At 41.5% G+C, this 22,008-nt stretch overlaps 1 protein-coding gene across 3 annotated transcripts in view; it reads left to right on the forward strand.

Moving 5' to 3' along the window:
- The window catches only part of CACNA2D3 (calcium voltage-gated channel auxiliary subunit alpha2delta 3), a 514,138-nt gene that overhangs the window by 449,022 nt on the left and 43,108 nt on the right, over positions 1-22,008 (forward strand). For all 3 annotated transcript variants that reach the window (XM_081898304.1, XM_081898305.1, XM_081898306.1), the window contains 4 exons: positions 5,588-5,649; positions 6,922-6,966; positions 8,641-8,703; positions 11,871-11,941. In XM_081898304.1, the coding sequence (XP_081754430.1) occupies positions 5,588-5,649; positions 6,922-6,966; positions 8,641-8,703; positions 11,871-11,941 (241 nt within the window). The remainder of the gene's footprint in view (positions 1-5,587; positions 5,650-6,921; positions 6,967-8,640; positions 8,704-11,870; positions 11,942-22,008) is intronic.

Here is a 22,008-nt window from a genome sequence, read left to right on the forward strand (position 1 = left end):
GGCCAGACAGAGCCTTTTACTCTGGCTGGCTTCAGGAGCTCTTTTCTGTTGCTGCAGCCGCCATGCTGCCTAGGCGGAAGTCCCTTATTCATCATTTATTAGACCATTTTATTCCAGCAGGCTTTTGTAGTATGTGGCAAATACTGCATTTATGCTTGGTCTTGACAGCTAGTTTCACCTCCTTGGCTGATTGTTTTATTACATTATCATGTTTCATGAAATTGCCGTTTTGAATGTTGTAAGCCACCCTGGGTGATGCTTTTGCACCAGGAGGGCAAGATCTAGAGGCTTTAATGAATAAGTTTCCAGCTCATGTCTCCTCTTCCTTTGCCGAAAGGACAGGCATGCTGACAAAACCCAAGACAAACCTCCTTGTGAACTCCGCTGTGCATATCGCCAAAATGAAATAAGAGGTGGGGGAGGTTTTCCCTCTGCTTCACAGTGGGTTGGATGGTTTGGAAAGGATTGGAAAGGAAATGAGCCAAACTGTGACAATTTCCTCTCTCCACCCCCACCCCCCGCTTTATATTAAGTCTAAACTGTTAAAATGTACTTAGAACTCTTCAGTTAATTCCCTGCAGTAATCCATTCAGCTTCCCTCAAAATGCCACATCATTCTAGGGGTATCCTAGCTGTGGTGGGGAGAATAGCAGGTTGTAGCCACTGGGGGGAGATTGCTGCTGATGAGCTACTTCTGACCACTATGGCAAGTGCCCCCACCCTACCCCACCTAACCAAGAATAGGGTGGCAGATTTCATTGGAGCCCTAGTATTTATATTATTGATGTACTATGAATTCTAGACATTGAAATCCAATCCAATTTGGGTGGAAGAGGGAGAGGAAGGGAGAGATTGGCCAAAAATTGCCTCTCCCGTCCCCTAGCCATTCTCCAACAGTAGCTTCTGCTGGATCAGAGCCTGTTCTGCAAATGGAAAGCGGACTCCTGGATTCAACCCTTTCTTATAGTTATTGTTGTATTTATTTAATATGTTTGTGTCCCACCTCGAGGCAATGTCAATGAGAGCTCTTAGGTGGCCTCCCATCCAAGCACTGATGAGAACTGGACGTGTTTGGATTGCATCCTGTGCTCTTAGAAAGTAACAACAGAGCATCCTTTAATGCAGTAAGAAATGGTTCAAACAGGTAGTTAGGTGTCAAAGGTGTAAAAAGAAGAAGAAAAGAAATAAATTGAGGGAGTTAACCAGGAAGAGCCATAGCTCAGTGGTAGAGAACATGCTTTAAATGCATGCTTTAAACCCTGCAGGGCTGCTGCCAGTGGATGTCAATGAGCTAGACAGATCAATGGTCTGACCCAGAATAAGGCAGCTTCCTAGGTTCCCAGGCATCTGCATTTAGTCTGTATGTTATTTCCAGATAGTCAGTGACGAACCCTGGGCCAGCAGAGCTCTAGCAGAAAGGGGATGTTTGCCTAGGTTGCCAGCTGCTGGGCACACCCGCTGGCACTGCCATAAGCTCCTTCCTTTTGCGTTCTGCCAGTGTGGCCAATGAGTCGGCTACTAGTTGCTAGGAAATGACAACACATATGTCCCAAAACACAGTGGTAGGAAACCACCCCACACTTATTATTGGTCAATAGAGATGGCTCAGCACAGTGCCATTTAATGCCCCTACCATGTTGTCAGCATCAATGAAATGTTTCCTGACTCATCCATTAAAAGCAACAACTATATTTATGAACCTGGCTGTACAGGAAATTAACGGCATGGGAGCTGTAAGTTTGAGTCATTGCCTTTTAAAAGTGCAACTGATTTGTAGGACGCTGACAAATATTAACCAGTTTGGGGTTTAGCTATTGAACTCTGAAGCTCTGGTATATTGACGGATTGGATTGTAGAATGTGCAGAAGAAGAATGTGCTGGCTCCAGAAGGGTTGTGTGTGTGTGTGTGTGTGTGTGTGTGTGTAGTGGAATGGTTCTCAGAGCATTAGATGATCCAAACATTTAAAAAACAAACAAACCTATGTTTGTTTCATTGCCCTTGAGAAGCACAAGAAATATACATATATTTTCTCACACTAAATCCTGCAGCATTGCTTTGTTTTTGCCACTGAGGTTCAAAAGAAAATTAGTATTCCATTCACTAGTGCTGCTAATTCTTCTGAAAATCAGTTCAATTAAATCACTATGACCTGAAAAGCAGGAAACATTCATAATTGCCGTTTATTATGCTTCATATGGCAATGACTTTTCAAAGCACAGTGTGTTGGGGGAAATGAATTCTGGGGAGACATTCCAAAGGCACATAAAACCCTATGCAGTCTTCCTAAAAAGGTTGTAAAATACAACATATAAACAATAAAAGAGGCTTGAGTAAGAGGACAGGCTATGTTCTGTTTCTTCAAAGCAAACTCTTGGTCCAGCCACTACTCCCATGAAGTTTGTGTGGGAGCATTTTCTTCTGTTCTCTCCCATCAAAGAATCACATGGGACATTTGTTGATTTTATCATGATGCAGTTTGAGTCTATTGCCTCAGCTACACATCTGAAATATTATAGCTAAGCTGTACCTTGCAAGTTAATGCTGCAGCTGTATTATGAGCCAAAAGCTTAAGATATCAAAATGAATGGAACACCTGGGAAAATAGTAATAAATCCAGTCCTGCCATTTTTAAACAAGAAAAAATTCCATTAAAATGGTAGGTGTTCTACCTAAATGCAGACAAGCAGGAGCAGGTCCACTGATTCTGCCTGATCTTCTATTTCCTATTTAATCCAGGTTTTTTTTAAAAAAATCATTAAAACACTTAAGAGTGACACCACACAAAATAGCAATTTCTTGCTTTTCCTCATTACTTTGAAATGAGAATAATTTAAGCTTTGCAGAAATCAGTCCCAGGATTTGAATTGTCCTTTGGAGTCAAACATTGCACAGTACCATTCAGTAGAAAAATAATCTGCACATGGAATGTTTTCTAGATGATCCATTGTATAATTGTTTCATCACAGATTTTAATTTCTTCCCATGCAGTGTGGATGTTATAAGAAACATAAAGTCTCTTTGATTTATCCACTATAAACTTACCACTCTTCTGCATATGTGAAGCCTGTCATCAAAGTGAGATCTCAAAAGTATTACATTGCTGTGCATTAGTAAGGGAAGTTTTCCCCATCTTATTCCAAGGCCAGTAATTCCAGTGCTATTTTTCTAGGGGGGGGGGGGGAGTGCCGGAACTCACCATGAACAGCTGCCTTGTTCTCTTACAATGGCAATGGCACCCACCTGAGAGGGGCCAGAACTGAGTTCCTGTGAGTTCCAGCTGAAAAAAGCCCTGAGTAATTCTAAGATTGTTGTTGTTATTGTTGTTTAGTCGTTTAGTCGTGTCCGACTCTTCGTGACCCCATGGACCAGAGCACGCCAGGCACTCCTGTCTTCCACTGCGTCCCGCAGTTTGGTCAGACTCATGCTGATAGCTTCGAGAACACTGTTCAACCATCTCATCCTCTGTCGCCCCCTTCTTCTTGTGCTCTCAATCTTTCCCAACATCAGGGTCTTCTCTTCTCATGAGGTGGCCAAAGTATTGGAGCCTCAGCTTCAGGATCTGTCCTTCCAGTGAGCACTCAGGGCTGATTTCCTTCAGAATGGATACGTTTGCTCTTCTTGCAGTCCATGGGACTCTCAAGAGTCTCCTCCAGCATCACAATTCAAAAGCATCAATTCTTCGGCAATCAGCCTTCTTTATGGTCCAGGTCTCACTTCCATACATCACTACTGGGAAAAGATTGTTACCTGCTCACAATGTGGATTTCTGTAATCTTGTTAAGAAGAGCTGACCACTGTCCCATGTAGCATCACTAAATCACCCATGTACAGTAGCATCACTAAAGCTTCTCAGGGAATAACCTTCTGAACTGACTCCACCCAGGCTGACCATTAACTCTGCCTGAGCAGGAAATGGAGCAAGAGCACTTCCTGACTCAGTGGTCTTTTTCGTGGTATTCTCTCTCTTGGTATTCTCTCTCCAGTGCATTTTGACTTGTTCTTTGGGCCTGACTCTTAGCTTGTGATCTGGTCTTGCTTTCTCATTTCCCCTTTGATCTTGTTCTTTTGGTAGGGCGTGGGAGGGGCTGCATGAGGAAGGAGAATATTCACCTTCCCCTCCCCTCTCTATGCATGGAAGGCTTTGCTGGATCAAAGAGCTTTCTGTCAGCAGAACAGACACCATTAAATAGTGTCTGTCCTTACATTGAGAAGGCCTGTGAATGTTACCATTATAAGCTGGGTGTAGGCTGGTTGTTAAAAGATGTTTGTTTGTTTTTTGTGCCTTGATGTGGATACTACACAACCCTCCAACACATGCTTGCATTCGAGATTTAGACCCAGTTCAGACATCACATTATCAGTCCTTGAAGCTGAAGTCTGGAGGACCAGGAACCTGCCTCCCTCTTCCTTAGCGTGCAGATATCACCCGGTGTTGGGATTTCATCCACGAGGAGAGCCATTCAACGAGAGGTTCCAGCTATGTGTGGAATCCAACATCGTCATGCTTTTTCACCTCTGCATTTCCAAGTGGCTGAAGGAGCATGATAACAGTTCCCCACATGGATGAAGGCAACAGATTACTGGCTCTTCACACTTTCCAGCCACCACAAGAGACATTTTCAAGCCAATTGGAAAGTAGCCGTCTCTATCTAGTTCCCATATGTTGGCACAGTATTACTCAGAAACTATTCCTGGACCCTGCCTTGAAACCTCTTGTTCCGGAAAATGAATGGTTGCAGTATTTTTGTTTTCCCTGGCCAGTTTGCGGAAGGCAAGTTGCACTGAGGGCAATTGGCTTCTGCTGAGTCGCGTAAGGCTAGCTTTATCTTGCCCAGTTAAAGTAAATTTCTTACGTGGGGGGGGGGGAGAGATAAATTAAATAAAAATGAGGAAGACATGGAATCAAACTTGTGCAGAACCAATGTAATAAAACAATTTAGAATTTGATATCAGTATTCTATCACCAAACTAGATGCATTCTCGTGGTTTCTGTTTTTTTATCATCTGTTAAAATGAATTATTCAGACTGGAAAAACAAGGGTCAACAGCATAAGGCCAGCAGGCTCAGAAAAGGGCCCTGAATAAATAGCCAGCTGGGGAGAGGACCTCGCCAAACTGGGAAAGACTAGTGTAGGAATTTAGCTTGGAAAGGAAGCAGGTCATGCAAGATGCACTAGTAGCTCTTTCAATGCTTTATGGTCCCCTTAGCCTTAACTATGGCACCAATAACAGCCTTTTACTTGAGAGTAAGCCCACAGTGGAGACAGCCACAAGAAGTGGCTGCAAAAACTAAGTAAATCTGCATAGAAGTCAGTTCCACTGAAAAAAATGTTAATTCTACATAAATGCATTTAGAATTGAAAGCAGAAGTCAGTTTGTATCTTCATGTTGGGCTTACCTTATTTGTAGAGTGGCATGTTGATTTCTATTTGTTGTCCACGTTCCTTCTGAGGTGTTAACCCTGAGAGATTTTCTTTCTTTCTTTTTACAATTGTTTCCAGTTTTAAAAAGCATTGAATTGTAAATTATTAAATGAAAGCATAAAAAGCCTACAAAACAAACCCCTGTTCTTTATTATTTCACCAGCTGTTGGTATCCAGATGAAACTCGAGTTTTTCCAGAGGAAATTTTGGACTGCTAGTAGACAGGTATGTTACAGTTGGGTATTGGATAGCTTTATCCCATGAAGACAAGAAGAGGTAAAGATCTTGGCAGAACCTGTGCTGCATTTTTTTCCCAATGAAACAATGGTTTCCAGTGAATTATGGTTAAATAGAAAATCTAAAGACTCCCTGCTAGATAAAGCTCATCAGTTTAGTCACCCCAATCACCCCATCCATTAAAGTCCAAAGTGGTACTGCTATACCAGGACTACATGCAAAACAGAGCCTGTCTATAGGCACTTTTAAGAAGGCGATTGAACAAAATGCAAGGTATATCTTCCACATCAATATTTCTGACCAACTGAAAGCCCAGAGGGAGGGGAAGGCGCAGCTACTGCCACTGCCCACCAAGGAGGGAGGAAGAGGGGTGGAAGTGGTGGAGACTCTGCGGCAGCATCACTGCCTCTCTCCTCCACTGGGCTCTGGCATGCGAGGAACTGTGGGGAGGCCGCTTCCTTGTGCAATGGCCCAATGCCACCAGCCAGCCGCAGCACCACTCCTGGGTCAAGTGGAAGCAGCAGAGGAGGGGCATTAACACCCTCACCACCTCTCTTCTCCCCTGGGCTCCGGCGTGTGAGTGCATCCCCCGTGCCACTTTGTGAGGCTGGGTCAGACAGTCTGATCGCAGCCTCGCAAAGCCACGCAAGATAATTATTTTAATTATCCCCTTGTAGTCCAAACCTGATTGCCTTATGCTTTCACCATACTTGGACAGACATTTCTCCTTGCAGGCACAATCTTTTTTGATTGGCTCACTCTCTTCCTCTTTGCCCACCTCTAGCCTGCCTCTCAACCCACCACCAGTCCTTTCCTGACCAAGTGAACTTGTGTGAGTGAGACTGAGTGTGTTTGGTTTCTTTACAAACAACCCTCCCTCCCTAATACATGTGGGAGATGTGAGTTGAATCGCATCTATGGTAAAAGCGTATGTTTAATAGGTTTTAATGATGTGGTTTTTTGCTGCTCGGGTCTGATGTAATTGAATTTGTTGAATATTATGATTTTGTGTCGTGATTGTGTCTCACTGTAACCTGCTCTGGGGCTGGCAATGAAGAGTAGATTAGAAATCTATTAAAGTAAAATAAGTACTTGGTACAGTTCTTAGTCTGTTGTAGAACTAGATCCCAGTATCAAGTAGGAATCACATAGGTTTCATTTTACTCTCTTAATCTTATTTATAAATCAAGCATCTTTGTTAAGTTCAATAGCAGAAAAAATAAAACAGTATTCTCATGGGATAAATATATTCTCCTACAGTGTACATCTCTGGATGGGAGATGCTCTATCAGCTGTGATGACGAGGTAAGCAGCAGATATTTTCTTAACATTTAATACCTGCAGGGTTGCAAAGTGAACACAAGTAAAAATTGGAGACATTTTTTATTTTCTTAAAGCATGTATTTACAAATGAATACGCAACACAAACTTCAACCAACACCACCAAAGGACTAAGAGTCAATTTATCTACCGGTAATCTACAAGATCCAGTGATAAAGCTTTTCCTGGACATATGAACATACCAGTGGTGGTTGTATGCTTGAATGCTGGGGGAATGATTATGTAAAAAGCAAACATATTACTAAGAAGTATGTGGGCTTTTCTTCTCTTTGCCATTATTTTAAATGTACAGAAAGGTGGAGTTTTCCATTGTTTTGGCCTGGTATTACTTATATAAAGCAACATTTTCTTGAAACTTTTTTTCCTCCCCAAAGCTGCCCAGCAATGGGTTATACCTTTTATATTGTGCTAAGGCTCTTGACCAGAGATAGGGATAGAAAACCTGCAGGTGTTGCTGGACTCCAACTCCCATCAGCCCCAACCAAAATGGCCAGATTATAGGATTTGGAGTCAAACAACATATTGAGGGCTACAGATTCCCCTTCCGTGCTGTTGACTAAAAGAAGAATGAGTTCATTTCAAGGTATGTGCTTAACTGCATCCTTACCTGAGATTGTGCAGTTTGGATGCCATCCAAACTTCCACCTTCTGCTGGCCAGGCTTTGTGGAGTGGTGAGGCCTACTGCTCACAGCATCTGCAGGGCAGAGGACTATGCACCCCTAACAAATTGCCACAAATACATGCGCACACCTTCTGTCATCTGCAAACACTGTGGCAAAATAGATATGTTCCAAAATCTAGAGCTCCAAAATCTAGAACATGAATTGGACCCAAAGTTTATGAATCCTTCCATGAGTGCACATCTCCTTCCCTGAATGGAAACTCTTACAAACCATGGAGCAAAATCCTCAAGCCCATGTCACCCATCCACGTTATGCTGTTGGATATTGCAACGCATTTATCCTCTCTCACTGTCCATGATGTCATCAAAACAGGACTTTGGGACAAAGGTCTCAGGCCCCATTTAGCAGATGGTCAGGGCTGGCTTACTACATTTTAAAGGAAGTGAAATAATGCACAAAGCCCTCCAGAGTGGCTTGTAGGTCACTCCAAATCTTCTCTTCCATCAACTGAGGCGGTCACAAGTGTGGGAATGTTCAGGGAGGCGGGAGAGGATATATTGTTTATTAATATCCTTCCTAAGTTGTGCTAGCAAGTTCCTTTACTTAGCAGAGTTATACATTCCCCTGTTAAACACACAGCAGATAGCTGGTTGCAGGTTTGTGTAAGCCTTTCACTATTACATTCCTGGTAAGTCCCCTTATATCCCTCTTGAAAGAATGAACACGCCACAATCTTGTGTAAAGTATATATTAGAGATTAATATTAACTAACTGCACCACTGTGCAGTCTCAGAGAAGTGCTGTTTGGCCTCCAGGCTTGCGCAGAGTGTGCCTTTTGTGAGAGATGGAAAACATCACGATTATGTGCTTGGATGAGAAACATAAAGACAGAATTTCCACAGTGAACATTTACCAATGCATATGAATAAAGCATTTCCCCTTTATATAGCGCATCAGTGAACTTCTTTAATTCTTGAAATCAAGCATTTGATCATAACTTGTGTTATGTTACAGAATATTAACTGTTACCTCATTGATAATAATGGATTTATACTAGTTTCAGAAGATTACACACAGGTAAGTGTAAAACTCTTTTTAAAATCAGTTTCATACAAATTAGGTTTTCTGTCTGATCTGTGTTGAGGAAATAAGTAGCATAAGATTAAAAAATAAATGCAACCTCCCTGCCCAAAAGCACATAGTCTATCTTTCTGGGGGTCTGAAATAATTTCTGCCTCACAGCAGGGTGGGTCTGCTCTAAAGCTCATAAAATTTTTAATTTATAGAACCCCTTTCTGCAGACATGTCTGTCACTCTTGAGGAATTTTTACCTTGAGAGGGAGGTTTCTCTGAAAGTCTCTCCCCCCCCAAAAAAAATTAGAAAGGTTTGTTCTAACATTTTGAAGATAAAGCAATTCTGTTTGAGCGATACAATTATGGCTGTTAATATAGAGTGTTAAAGTTTGCCCATGGCTTTGGATAGAAAATCAAGTTACTTAATGAATATACAGGAAGAATTAGGAACAAGTAGAATGTGGTTTGTTATGCATGCCTTCAGAAAATATGGATTAGCAGTGGCCCAATATAGCAGCCTCTGGCAATAGATAGCTATGCTGAAGTAACTTCGTAGACCTAAATTAATTTGGATCAAACATTGTATAAAAACAATGATCATATATAATTCTGCAAAAGATATCAAATTTTAATATTTAAATTGAAAAAGCACCCACTGATAACAACTCTACGATTGCATGGTTGATTGCATATTTTTGGAATATTTTTGAGATATTTATTTTTTAACTTATCCACCACGAATTTGTCTAATCTCCTTTTAAAGCCACTTAGACTTGGTCAAAGTCCTGTTTAAAGATAAAGAACCGTAAGAAGGGAGAGCTGGAGCCTTGACATTGCCCAACAACAGGTCCCTGGTCATAGTTTCCCCCACTGTGCGGGGATGTATTATATTTCTGTTTACATTATAGCAATCATTTCTAAATTTGTATCTATACACATAAATTTGCATATGCAAATTTATGCAGATCAGCGTCCTTTCTCTGGGTGATGTGTTTCCTCTTTTTTGGCCATGGGCACCATCACAGCTCAAGTCACTGAATTCCACAAGTTTTGTACTTTTGTCTGTCCCAAAATCCTTGTCCTTAACTGTGATTTCCTTGATTAGTGCTACACTTATTTCTAGGGTTGCCATATTTTGAAGAGCAAAAAAGAGGGCATATTTGCCAATTTCTACTTTTCACTATGGATCTCTATGACAACTCTCATTTTACATACCCATAGAAATGAGGACAGGTCCTGGAAAAAGAGGACATATGGCAACCCTACCTATTTCCCCTTTATGATACACTCTGTGGCATAGCAAAGTTAAAACAGATTGAGTTAACTACTCAAACCAGAGAGAATGTATGTGAAAGAACAGAGGAGGATTGGGCAGATCTCTCCTTAGAGTTGTGCAGGACCCAGGAGGACAGCATATTGTTGAATGGCCACAGTTACGCTGTCTTGATGTGTATTTCCCCTCCTGGATATCCTAGAAATGCAATCTGAATATCTAATCATGGTTTTTTGAGGTCTGTAAGGACATTGGAAATGGTCCTAGCAACTCAGAGGCAAAGGATATTGGGTACACAAAATATTTGAAATTACAGTAACTTTTAAGATAAACAAGGATTCTTCCATTTTTCATCCTATGGATATTGTGAAAACTCCTCATTTATGGGTAACTAGAGAAGCACTCGCATTGTGTTTTCTAGAAAACTCTTAGTATGGAATTTTCAATGGAAAGGTCAAATTAAGTTCAGTAAAGCAGAAAATTCTAGAAACATTATCCAGCTAAACCTGCATGGTCTCAATACATGCTTAAATACCCCCCCCCCATATAAACCAACAGAAATTAAACATGCTTGGTTGCATCATTCTACTATTGTTTCAAATTATTCAAAGATTATTATGCGATGAAAGCTAACCTTTAAAGCTGAACTGCAACTGATGCATAGTTGTAGAATCAGATTTCCTTCTTTTTGTGAAATGATATAGGTTGTTGTCATTTTTGTGAATCTGAGGAAAGTGTAGTGGTTGGGGCCTGTTTGATGCCTGACACCCTTAGCCTCTTGATATTCATTGCTCGCAGGGCCCCAGTGAACCTGATGTATTAAAGCAATAAAGTACAAATGATCTCCTTGCTCCTAGCAAGATTTACACACCCAAATACTTTCGGGTAGAGAAGGCAATGCTTGTTCTTTAAGCAGAGGAATGCTTCCGTTTTTGGCTTAGCCTGTAATTTCTTTGCCAACAAACTCCCAGGTGCATATTTGAGGCCATGTCTATCATTTGCCATGGTATCAGGGTTTCATTAAAACAAAACCCATGGAATCCACACCATCCCTTTTCTTCCCACAGAAATTTTGGGATTACTCCTTTAAGGAGTAGATAGAATGCATGCAGGAATTTCATGGGGGGTGGGGCGGTTGTATGAAGCAACATACTCAAGGTTTTTTAACGAACAAGTTGTTTCTGTGCTACAAAATGACACTTCAGTACATATGTATGGGGCTTTCGAAACTGTATGTCAGGAAAGAGGCCTGCCTGGGAGATAACGGGTCTCTTTGGGATTGCCCAGAAAACCTATAACCCAAACGGTTGTTTTCCTGTCCAAGATTTATCTTCATTATCCCAGGCCTCTTTAATTTAGTGAACAAGACCATAATGCAGCACTCCCCAGTATGAAGCTATTCATACAGAAACAGAATATAAACATTTATACGTCTGATAAAATGTAGTTTCAAACAGTTTAAGCAGGTCAAATAGGAATTACAAAAAAATACTTTTTTATGATTTGTTTAGGAAATCCTTTCAAACCCTGTTTATATCTTTATGGAGCAGCTTTTTAATCACATGGGTTTATGCTCAGATTAGAGTATTTTCTTTACAAGCTTTAGTGTTTGAGTGTATTTTTTATTTTATTTCCAACATCAGATGTTATGCAATGAACCCCAGTCTATTGTGTAAGCTCTCACATCTGCTCAAGGGATTATTTTGTAATCCCTGTAACGTGTCCTGACAGTTAAATCCTTTTTCAATTTTTATGAAAGAGAAGTACCCCTTAAAACTTCATTACGTAGCTGTCAAAACTCCTCCAATGGTTTCATAGGAGCTGCCATGGTACATTGCAGCCAGCATAGATTGGCATTTATTTAAATCTCCGGACACGGTTATGTTTTCTCTTGCAGACTGGAAACTTCTTTGGTGAGGTTGAGGGTGCAGTGATGAACAAATTGCTCATAATGGGTTCTTTTAAAAGGTAAGAAGTCTACTCTCCACTACTTTTCGCAGTCATCAAACAAAAATGATAATACATAGGAAGACAAGTGCAAAAATTATTTTGCTTGTTTCTGTGTAATGGCTTCCTTTATTTCTATCCTGATTTTCTGTCTGAGGCGGCTTATGTGAAAATACAATCACATTGGGCCTGGTTCTGTGGGCATCACAGTGCCCTGTGGGCATCACAGTGCTCTGGGTTGGTATTTCTTCCACCAACCCACCCACACCCCCGGAAGAGTTATCATTAACTGTGGCTGTTGCAATGATAGAACCCTGAAGCACCACATTTGTCACTTTTTTCCATGATGAGGAGTTACCATTAGTGAACACGCTTTGGATTCAGTCAGTCAACCAGCTATAAATCCGCTTAACAGTTACCTCATTTAGCCCACATTTTACCAGCTTCTCCACAAGAATATCATGGGGGACTTTGTCAAAAGTCTTACTGAAATCAAGATACACTATGCCCACAGCATTCCCCTGATCCACTCAGCTTGTAAAAAAGAAATGAGGTTCATCTGGCATGACTTGTTTTTTGAGAAATCCAGACTGGATCTTTCCGCTAACGTAGTAGAAGGAATTCACACTAAGACAATCATTCCATTTTGGCTTAATGAATGGACCCCCCCCCCAGTGCACTTTTCTGGGCTTTCCCCACCCTTGCAAATACATCTGCTGATGGAACTTATTACACTCTGTATTAGTATATCTTTGCTAATATATGCATATATATGAATATATGAACACTCTGTATTAGTATATCTTTGCTAATATATGAATTAAGCACACTTTCCAATAGTATATGAATTTTTTGTATACATTGTTTACTTTTATTTTTTAGCTTTTATTTATGAAATTTTGACAGTTTTTATACACACACCATACAATATCAATCACTGAACTCTTTTCTCAGTCCATCTCTCGATAGCATTCTATGGAGATCTTGATTTGCTGCATATCCTGATATTTCACCCATTATCTTCTCAAGTCTTCTTTTTTGATGTTATCTGCTGCTTACATGTTAACTCCTACTTGTACGTTAAATTGTATATTGTACCCTTAAGTTAATCTCCGAAACACCTCCACTCTTCTCTTCTCTTTAACTCATCCTTCTTCCTTAGTTTTGCGGTTATGGTTACTAATTATATGTATTCTATCAATTTGTTCTGCCAAAACTCTTCTTCTTTCAGTTTTTTCGCATATACTATTCTAGCTGTAGCGGTTGTGTATAAAAATAAATTGAGTGCCTTTTTTGGAATGTCATCACCTATTATTCCCTCTGGTCTTTTGGGAAATGTGAGTTTTACAATCTTTTTAAATTCCATGTGAATCATTTCCCAATACTCTCTAGTGTACTTACATGCCCACCACATATGAATTAGGGTTCCCTCTACCTTCCAGCATAAATTAAACCCCCTTTTGTACATTTTCACTAATTTGCTGGGTGTCAAGGAACACTGGTACATCATCTTTTGTAGGTTTTCCTTAATAAGATAGAAGGCAGAGTAATTCATGGTTTGCCCCCATAATTTTTCCCATGCAGACAATTCTATGTTGTAACCAATATCTATAGCCCATATTGTAATTGTTGCCTTTTTGTACACATTATTCTGTTGACAGAATATATCACAAATGGTAAAGTGTAAATTTTGAAAAATACCTGTGTTTTGGTTCACATACCGTTTGAATTACGTAGATGCTCCTTTAAATGCAAACAGAATACATTTCTCCTCCATCTTTAGTTGTCTTGCTACTATTCCTGCTCTGCGGGCCATTCATAGAAAAATCCATATACATATTCTCTGGAAGAATTGGGTTTTTGATCAGTGATCAGTGGTTGGGAGAGGCATGGAAGCTCTCTAAAAAAAGTTTCTTCAGTGAGGCTAGACAATTTATTTACATCAGCTAACTTTCTGATGTAAGTAGTTACTGACCTTAGAGCAGGGGTCTGCAACCTTTAAGACAAAAAGAGCCACTTGGACCCGTTTCCGAAGGAAAAAAAAAATCTGGGAGCCGCAAAACCATTGCGACATTTACAACAAATATATCTCCGGAGCCGCGATCTGACAGCGGGCGGGAAGGTGACGTCGGGACGGTGAGTGACTAACGCACGCACCGCCCCCATATGACGTCACAGCCAGTACAGCGCCCGCCACAGTGGGGAGTGTCGGGGCGCACAATGCGCCTCCTCCCCTCGCTAGTATCCGCCCCGGAGCCGCAGCAAAGGTGTAAAAGAGCCACATGCGGCTCCGGAGCCGCGGGTTGCAGACCCCTGCCTTAGAGGTATACTCAGGGGGAATTTGCCTTTGTATTACACACAGATATTCCCGAACTGTAATATCTAACAACTGTCAAATCATTGCTAAACCAAGATAGACTTTTAAAAACAGAAATGTTTTTAAAAGTTAACAAATAAAATACCTGCAGAAATTAAGAAATCCAGTTCCAAGTTATATTGAAAAGCTAATCCCATTCCACAACCATATTTTATTGCAAGTAATGCAGCTTAGTCATGCTGGCTACATGACCTGGAAGCTGTACGTCGGCTCTCTCAGCCAATAAAGCGAGATGAGCGCCGCAACCCCAGAGTCGGCCACGACTGGACCTAATGGTCAGGGGTCCCTTTACCTTTACCTTTCATGTATAACTAATGTGTTAGCGTTTTTAAAAAGCAAACAAACAGACCTTCATGCACACATGGCTTATATTTTTGTCATGTAATATGTTGTAGAGCATTATACCGAGTTAGGGAAAGTTAGGGAAAGACTGACTAAAGCTAAAGTGGGTGTAGCCCCTTTTATAGCCTTGGTATCTAATTTGAGACGGCTCATTGATTGAAAAGTTAATACGTTGAGAACAACCAAGTTCCATCCTGAAGACAGCACACAAAGAAAATGAGGTGGTTATTTACACAACAGCAGTGGCGTAGCGTGGGGGGTGCAAGGGGTGCCAGCCGCACCGGGCGCAACATTTTTGGGGGCGCACTCGGAGCTCTCTGCCCCTATCTGGTGATGGTGGCTCACTCTCTCTCACACAGTGCTGGCTGCGAAGGAAAGGACGAGGCTGCGCGCTCCCCAGCCCAGGCGCCGCCTTCTGCGCGCACACTCGCTTGCAGCTAGAAGCCCTGCAGAAAAGGCCGTCGGGTGCAGGAGCGGCGCCTACGTCGCGCTTCCCGGAGGGGGCGCATCGCCCGGCATTGGCGCGCGTTTGGGCGGGCTGCGGAGGGCGCGAGCGCTGCGTGCGCCCCAGAAGGCCGGCGAGGGCGGGAAAGCGGGTGGCTCGCTCCTCCCGTGCGCCCGAAGGGGCTTTTTTGGCGGTTCCCCCGCTGCTATGAAGTCCTAAGCAACGAGAAGGAAAGCGCCTCATGAGCATAGCACTGGAGGGTGAGTCTCAACTTTTCTGGACGAGCACTCAATGTGTTGCAGATATTAAGCATAAGAAACGCTCCTCATTGTCCACACCCATAAAAATATTCATTTATTTTTTTATAAATATTTTATTAAATTTTCAAATACATAATACAAGATCCCTACACCAAAAAGCCAGAACCAAAATACCAAAGAGCCATATAGAAAGAAAGAAAAAAGAAAAAAGAGAAAAGAGAAAAATATAACCAACCATTCAGTACAACTTTTCTTATATAACTGATTGGACTTCCTCACATCTCCTTACCCTGCATTATTTATAATAAGAATGTCAGCAAATTATTACCTTGTTTCATACCTTATTTTGTACTTTCCAAATATTATACTTCTAAATTTAAAACAATTTTTATCAATTGCTCATACCTTAAAATTAAACGTAGTGTTGCCTTAAATTTAGACCTTTTCTTACTTATAACTTAATTTTCTATTTTACAAAGTCTATTTGCTGGAACTGATATTTTCTAAATCGTGCAAATACTTAACATTCATACAACTTATAATGTTTTTGTAAATAGTCCTTAAACTTATTCCAGTCCTCTTCCATTGTTTCTTCTCCCAAGTCTCGGATTCTGCCAGTCATTTCAGCCAATTCCATATAGTCCATCAATTGCGTCTGCCACTCTTCCAGTGTGGGCAAGTCTTGTGTCTTCCAATACTTTGCAATAAATATTCTTGCTGCTGTTGTCGCATACATAAAGAAACTTCTGTCCTTTTTTAACACTTTCTGGCCGACAATGCCCAAGAGGAAGGCCTCCGGTTTCTTAACAAAGGTATATTTAAATCAGTGGCGTAGCGTGGGGGGTGCAGGGGGGGCCAGCCGCACCGGGCGCAACATCTGGGGGTTAGGGTTAGGGGGCGCAAATCCACGGGTTAGGGGGCGCAAATTACTTGCCTTGCCCCGGGCGCTGACAACCCACGCTACGCCACTGCACAACAGGAGCTGGCAATTAAAAAGGAGATAAATCCCAAATAGGGTAATTTTCCTAAGTAACCCACCTGCCTCTTCCCTCTCTGCAAAGCAGATAATTTTTGTTGTAGACTGGGAGAAAGCAGGCAAACAGCAGAGGTCTTTAAAATAGCCCAGCTGCAACATAGACTTTTCTGCAGTCCCCCCTTCCTTTGTCAAAGCTATGAATAGTCACTTAGGGCCTATTCATCTAAATGGCTGCAACAACCTGGCTGGCAGTTCCACATGCTGCAGCAGTAACTGCTCTAAACAGGAACCATGTGAGAGATGTCAAGTACACAATGTGGTCATTTTCCACACCTGTGCTGCTCACCCCTCCCCCAAAAAGAAAGGCCCCACAGTAGTGAAGAGAATGAACATCACCGCCTTGCCTCACATGGCTTCCAATTAACAGGGGCTATTATTGTGGACGTGAGAGCTGGACCATAAAGAAGGCTAATCGCCAAAGAATTGATACTTTTGAATTATGGTGCTGGAGGAGACTCTTCAGAGTCCCATGGACTGCAAGAAGATCAAACCTCTCCATTCTTAAGGAAATCAGTCCTGGGTGCTCACTGGAAGGACAGATTGTGCAGCTGAGGCTCCAATACTTTGGCCACCTCATGAGAAGAGAAGACTCCTTGGAAAAGACCCTGATGTTGGGAAAGATTGAGGGCACAAGGAGAAGGGGACGACAGAGGACGAGATGGTTGGACAGTGTTCTCGAAGCTACGAACATGAGTCTGACCAAACTGCGGGAGGCAGTGGAAGACAGGAGTGCCTGGTGAGCTCTGGTTCATGGGGTCACAAAGAGTCGGACACGACTAAACGACAACAACATTATTGTGGATACAGGGAAACCTAGTCAAATAGAAGCAGCCAAAATGTCACAGGAGGCTTGTACTTGTGGTTTGGCTCTGATTCCCCTTCTTTTCAGGCTTGGTTGCAATGAACGGCACCTAAGGCTGGAAGTTGCAAAGTCTAGATAGTTGGGAGTGCCTCTGAGCATGTATACAGCGTGACACTGAATAGCCACAACCATCTCCTACACATTTTGGATTAAGGAATATTTTCACCTAGGACAGATGCATTTTGAAAGCTCCCCTTTCAGAGAGCTTAACAATATAATAACTAATGGGCACCCTGTTGCAGTGATGTGTTCAGATAAACTTAGTTTGTATCAAAATGTTACAGAATTGTCATATTACAAGACCAGTCTCAAATCATGTTGCTTATGCAAAATGTTCTTCTTATGAGCATTTTTCTTTTTTTCTCCTTTTTTTTATTTACTGCACCAGTATTGCTGCTGGAGTTTGCATCCAGTTTATAGTGCTATCTGTTGACTGGGTTCCCATATAGGCAGATGTCTAAGCCTTAATACATTACAAAATAGATAATTAGAAGACATCAGTAGAGGGTTTGTTTTGGTTTGTTTGTTGTTGATTGGTTTGGGGTTTTTTTTGCCATTGTAATCATGTTTTGCAGGAAGCTTCCAACTGGGAAGATGCTAACTAGCCAAGATGCTAACTAGTCTCTGGTGGAAAAGAACAGCAAATGTTTCTCCCTCTTGTGAAATGTACACAGTGCATATATTCTTCCAAAATAAAACCACCGTGTTTCATGTATTGTGAGCAAATTGGAATGAATCTTTAAAGGCATGAAGTGACTACGTAGGCTTGCTATCCTTAAAACTGAATCACGTGCATTTTAGGAGGTTTATATGGTGTGGAAGCCAAATGTTCTTCCTGTTTCTAGGAACAGAATTCCCTTTCCATGCAGTCGCTTTGATCTGACAATTTTTTATTGGGGCATTTTACGTTCTTCTGAGAAAGATGTGGCACAATATGCTTCCAGACATGATGCTAACCTAAAAATCAATGGACAGTAGTTCTCTAGAATTGGACCATAATGTTATATTGATAAATCTATTTTTGTACTGCCAGTTTGAGTTTTTCAAATGAATTGAATATTTTGAATAACTGTCCAAGGGTAAATATCATACTTTCCTCAAAGTAAAGACCTTGCATTCATGTAAGTCACATGAATATCTCTTTGAGAATGTAACTGAACACTTTGCATTGAAATGTGAGATGCCTACAGAGCATCCCAGGGCAAACATTGTTATAATTTGCTGGCATAACCTGAGCTGCTGGTAATCCTTTGAAGTTAAATTGACTTCAGACAGCTTTTCTTTTCTCCTTGTAATCCATTGCAGAGTTCAAACCTTGATTTTTACTATATCAGGAAATTGTCTATAAAAGAGTAGGTTTTGTCTCAAGGTGTTTGCTCTAAAAGGATGCATGTTAAGTCGCTAAAAAAAGTTCTATGGCATTACTTCCAGGAACACGTTTCTCATGAATGTGTTTTACCTGACTTTTTGCCTGATACACAGAGAAACTATCCCATGGTCATTGATAATGACAAGGTTGCAGGCAGTTAGCACAGTGATGTCAGAAACACTCAGACATATTATTATCAGTTGCTAAAATAAAGCACAGAAGCTAAGTGCAGTGGTGCACAGCCCAAGGCTTGGGCTGGGCCAGTTTTATGGATTTAAATTTAGTTCAGAAGGAAAGCAGATAGTTAGTGTGTTCTTTAGCTATAATCAGCAAAAGAGGAAATGGCTATCTGTAAAATGTAGATACTCAAAAGATACACAATCATTACAAGAAGGGGTGATAATCTGGAAGTTATTCTTCTGCAGTAGCCTTCCCCAACTTGGTGCCCTCCATGAATTTTGGACTTCAGCTCCCATCAGCCCCAACCAGCACTGCCATGCCACCAAAATCTGGAGGGCACCAGGCTAGTGAAGCCTGTGTTGCAGCATTTAGTTTACAAGTATTTGTGGGCTTCCCACAAGCATTTAGTTGGCCAATGTGAGAATAGGACGCTGGACAAGATGGGCCATTGGCCTGATCCAATAGGATCTTTTTGGGATCTTATGAAATGGATTTCAGGTGTATTAGTTTTTAAACAATGGGGTGAAAACAAGCACATTTCCCCGATTATAGCAGAGTTTAAATTCACCAAGAATGATTATTGCTTATTTATATAAGATATTTATGTCCCCACCCCCTCCATAATATTTACTCTGGGTCATTTGCTATGTAATTTTAAACAAACAATAATAAAATAGGCAATTAAGGCTGCAGTCTGTAGCCACTTAGCTGACAATGAACTACAATGGTACCTCAGGTTAAGTACTAAATTCGTTCTGGAGGTCCGTACTTAACCTGAAACTGTTCTTAACCTGAAGCACCACTTTAGCTAATGGGGCCTCCTGCTGCTGTTGCGCCGCCAGAGCCCGATTTCTGTTCTCACCCTGAAGCAAAGTTCTTAACCTGAAGCACTATTTCTGGGTTAGCGGAGTCTATAACCTGAAGCGTATTTAACCTGAGGTACCACTGTAGTGGATACTCCCTCCGGAATAGATATGTACAGGACTGCACTGGACAAGTAATAAACAATCCTCTGCTCTCTGGGAGGGTGGCTGAGGGGCTGCAGGATGCTGTGGGCACCCTGTTCTGTGGGTGAAGAGGGAGATCCGCAGGCAGAGGCCTCCATGGTACGGTGGTGGAGAGCTCTGGAGCCATTGATCTTCCACGGTGAGTGCTCCACGAACAATTTGTCCACAAATGGGGTGTGTCAGGGATGGATCAGGGGACACTTTGGAATAGATCCAAAGTCCCCTTCTTCCCCTGGCATCTTCCCCTGGCATCCTCTGCCAGCTCTGGAGCTGTTATAGCTGTTTTCTGTCTCATTGGTATGAATGGGAACTGGGAATGGAAAAGGCCACTCTCATGCATGCACTCCTTTTTCTCCCTGGCTGCAGTGAGCCAAAAGGACTTAGGAAGTAGTGGCTCCTCTGTGATGGAATCTCCCCACCACCAGCTTTTTTTAACTGCTCTGTAATATTATTATTATTATTATTATTATTATTATTATTATTATTATTATTATTATATTGTTTATACCCTGCTCATCTGGCTGGGTTTCCCCAGCCACTCTGGGCAGTTTATGGCATATCTAAAAATATAATAAAAACACCAAGCGTTAAAAACCTCCCAATACAGGGCTGCCTACAGATGTCTTCTAAAAGTTGTGTAATTCTTTATCTCCTTGGCATCTGAAGGGAGGGCATTCCACAGGGAGGGTGCCACTACCAAGAAGGCCCTCTGCCTGGTTCCCTGTAACGTGACTTTTTGCAGTGAGGGAACCAGCAGAAGACCCTCAGAGGAAGACCTTAGTGTCCGAATGGGGATGGAGACCTTTCTTCAGGTATATGAACATATTAGAAGATTTTGAGATAGCAAAAGTAAACATTCCCGTACTCTCTTATCTGCCTTTAGCCCAGAGAGAAAACAACAACTAGAAGGCCACTTGCACTGACGCGAGATCCATCATCTTCTTGTACAGAGATATCCCCATAATATTAATCTGTTAGTCATATAGAAGAACAGTAAAGCTACGCATATCTTCATATTGTGATGCATTACATGGAGAGATTGGAAAAGGCCAAGGGGCATTGTGCCAGAGACAACAATTGGATAAGGAACAGGAAAGTCAGACAGCAGTATTGCGTACCATGGGAAAAGGTTTCTAAATATGTTATTGCAATTTGCTGCTCTAATGTGGACAAATGTTCAGTACAGCCTCTTCTATAATGATCATTTGGACACCGGGCCTTCAACTGTAACCCATGAATTATGTTACTTTTAAGTCCCGTATGGTATCCTGTTCCAGTTTTGGCAATGAGAAATGGAGAGGGGAAGAGAGCCAAGGTCATAACACTGTTTTTCCTTAGCCAATAGACCACCTACTGGGAGCTACTGCTTTAACTGTACTGAGTGCCTTTCCTTTACTGTACTACCCATCCGCACCAATGTTATGTAATGTTACAGGTAGCAGGTAGTTCAGATGGTAGAACATGATATTCTTAACCTTAGGATTGTGGGTTCGAGCCCCATGTGGGGCAAAAGATTCCTGCATTGCAGGGGGTTGGACTAGATGACCCTTGTGGTCCCTTCCAACTCTACAGTTTTAGGTATTAACATACCCCTTTCTAAACACAATTTCTGCAGGTAGTGTTGGCTAAGGAGCACTTCGCCCATTGTACATTTCTGCCTCTTCTATAATGTACATTGAGCATCTTTGGCTAAAAAAAGGCATACTTTGTGTTTCTTTCACTTGTTTCAGAGGCACAGCAGAACCATTTGTATAATATCCAGCTCCACATAACTCCCCAAACAAACTTGTTCATTCTATAAGAAAATTGTGTCATATTTCCATTCATACATCTGTTCTTAGCCAAAGGGCTAATCCAACTCGGAATGGATTTCTTTCTTTCCCCTCTAGGTCACAGAGACCTGTGGCAAATTGTCCACTGTGACATATTCAGCCTCTGCAACATATTGTGGGGAAGAAGAGAAACTACTTGTGTTAGAATGGCAATTCTAAAACTGTAGGTCTTGTAGCTGAATGTAGTCAGCATTGAGCTTCATGAAGATAGTTCTGCAAATACTGTCATATTGTGGGTCCTATTTTTTTTTAAAAAAAATATGTTTAAGTATGAAGAAAGTCACATTTCAAACCATTTTTTAAATGTAGCACCTCAATGTATAATCTTTATGGACATTTAAATCTGACTCTCCCATGTTCCAAACCACCACTCTTCTT

Source organism: Podarcis melisellensis (assembly GCF_964234715.1).
Source record: "Podarcis melisellensis genome assembly, chromosome: 2".
Lineage (NCBI taxonomy): Eukaryota > Metazoa > Chordata > Lepidosauria > Squamata > Lacertidae > Podarcis > Podarcis melisellensis.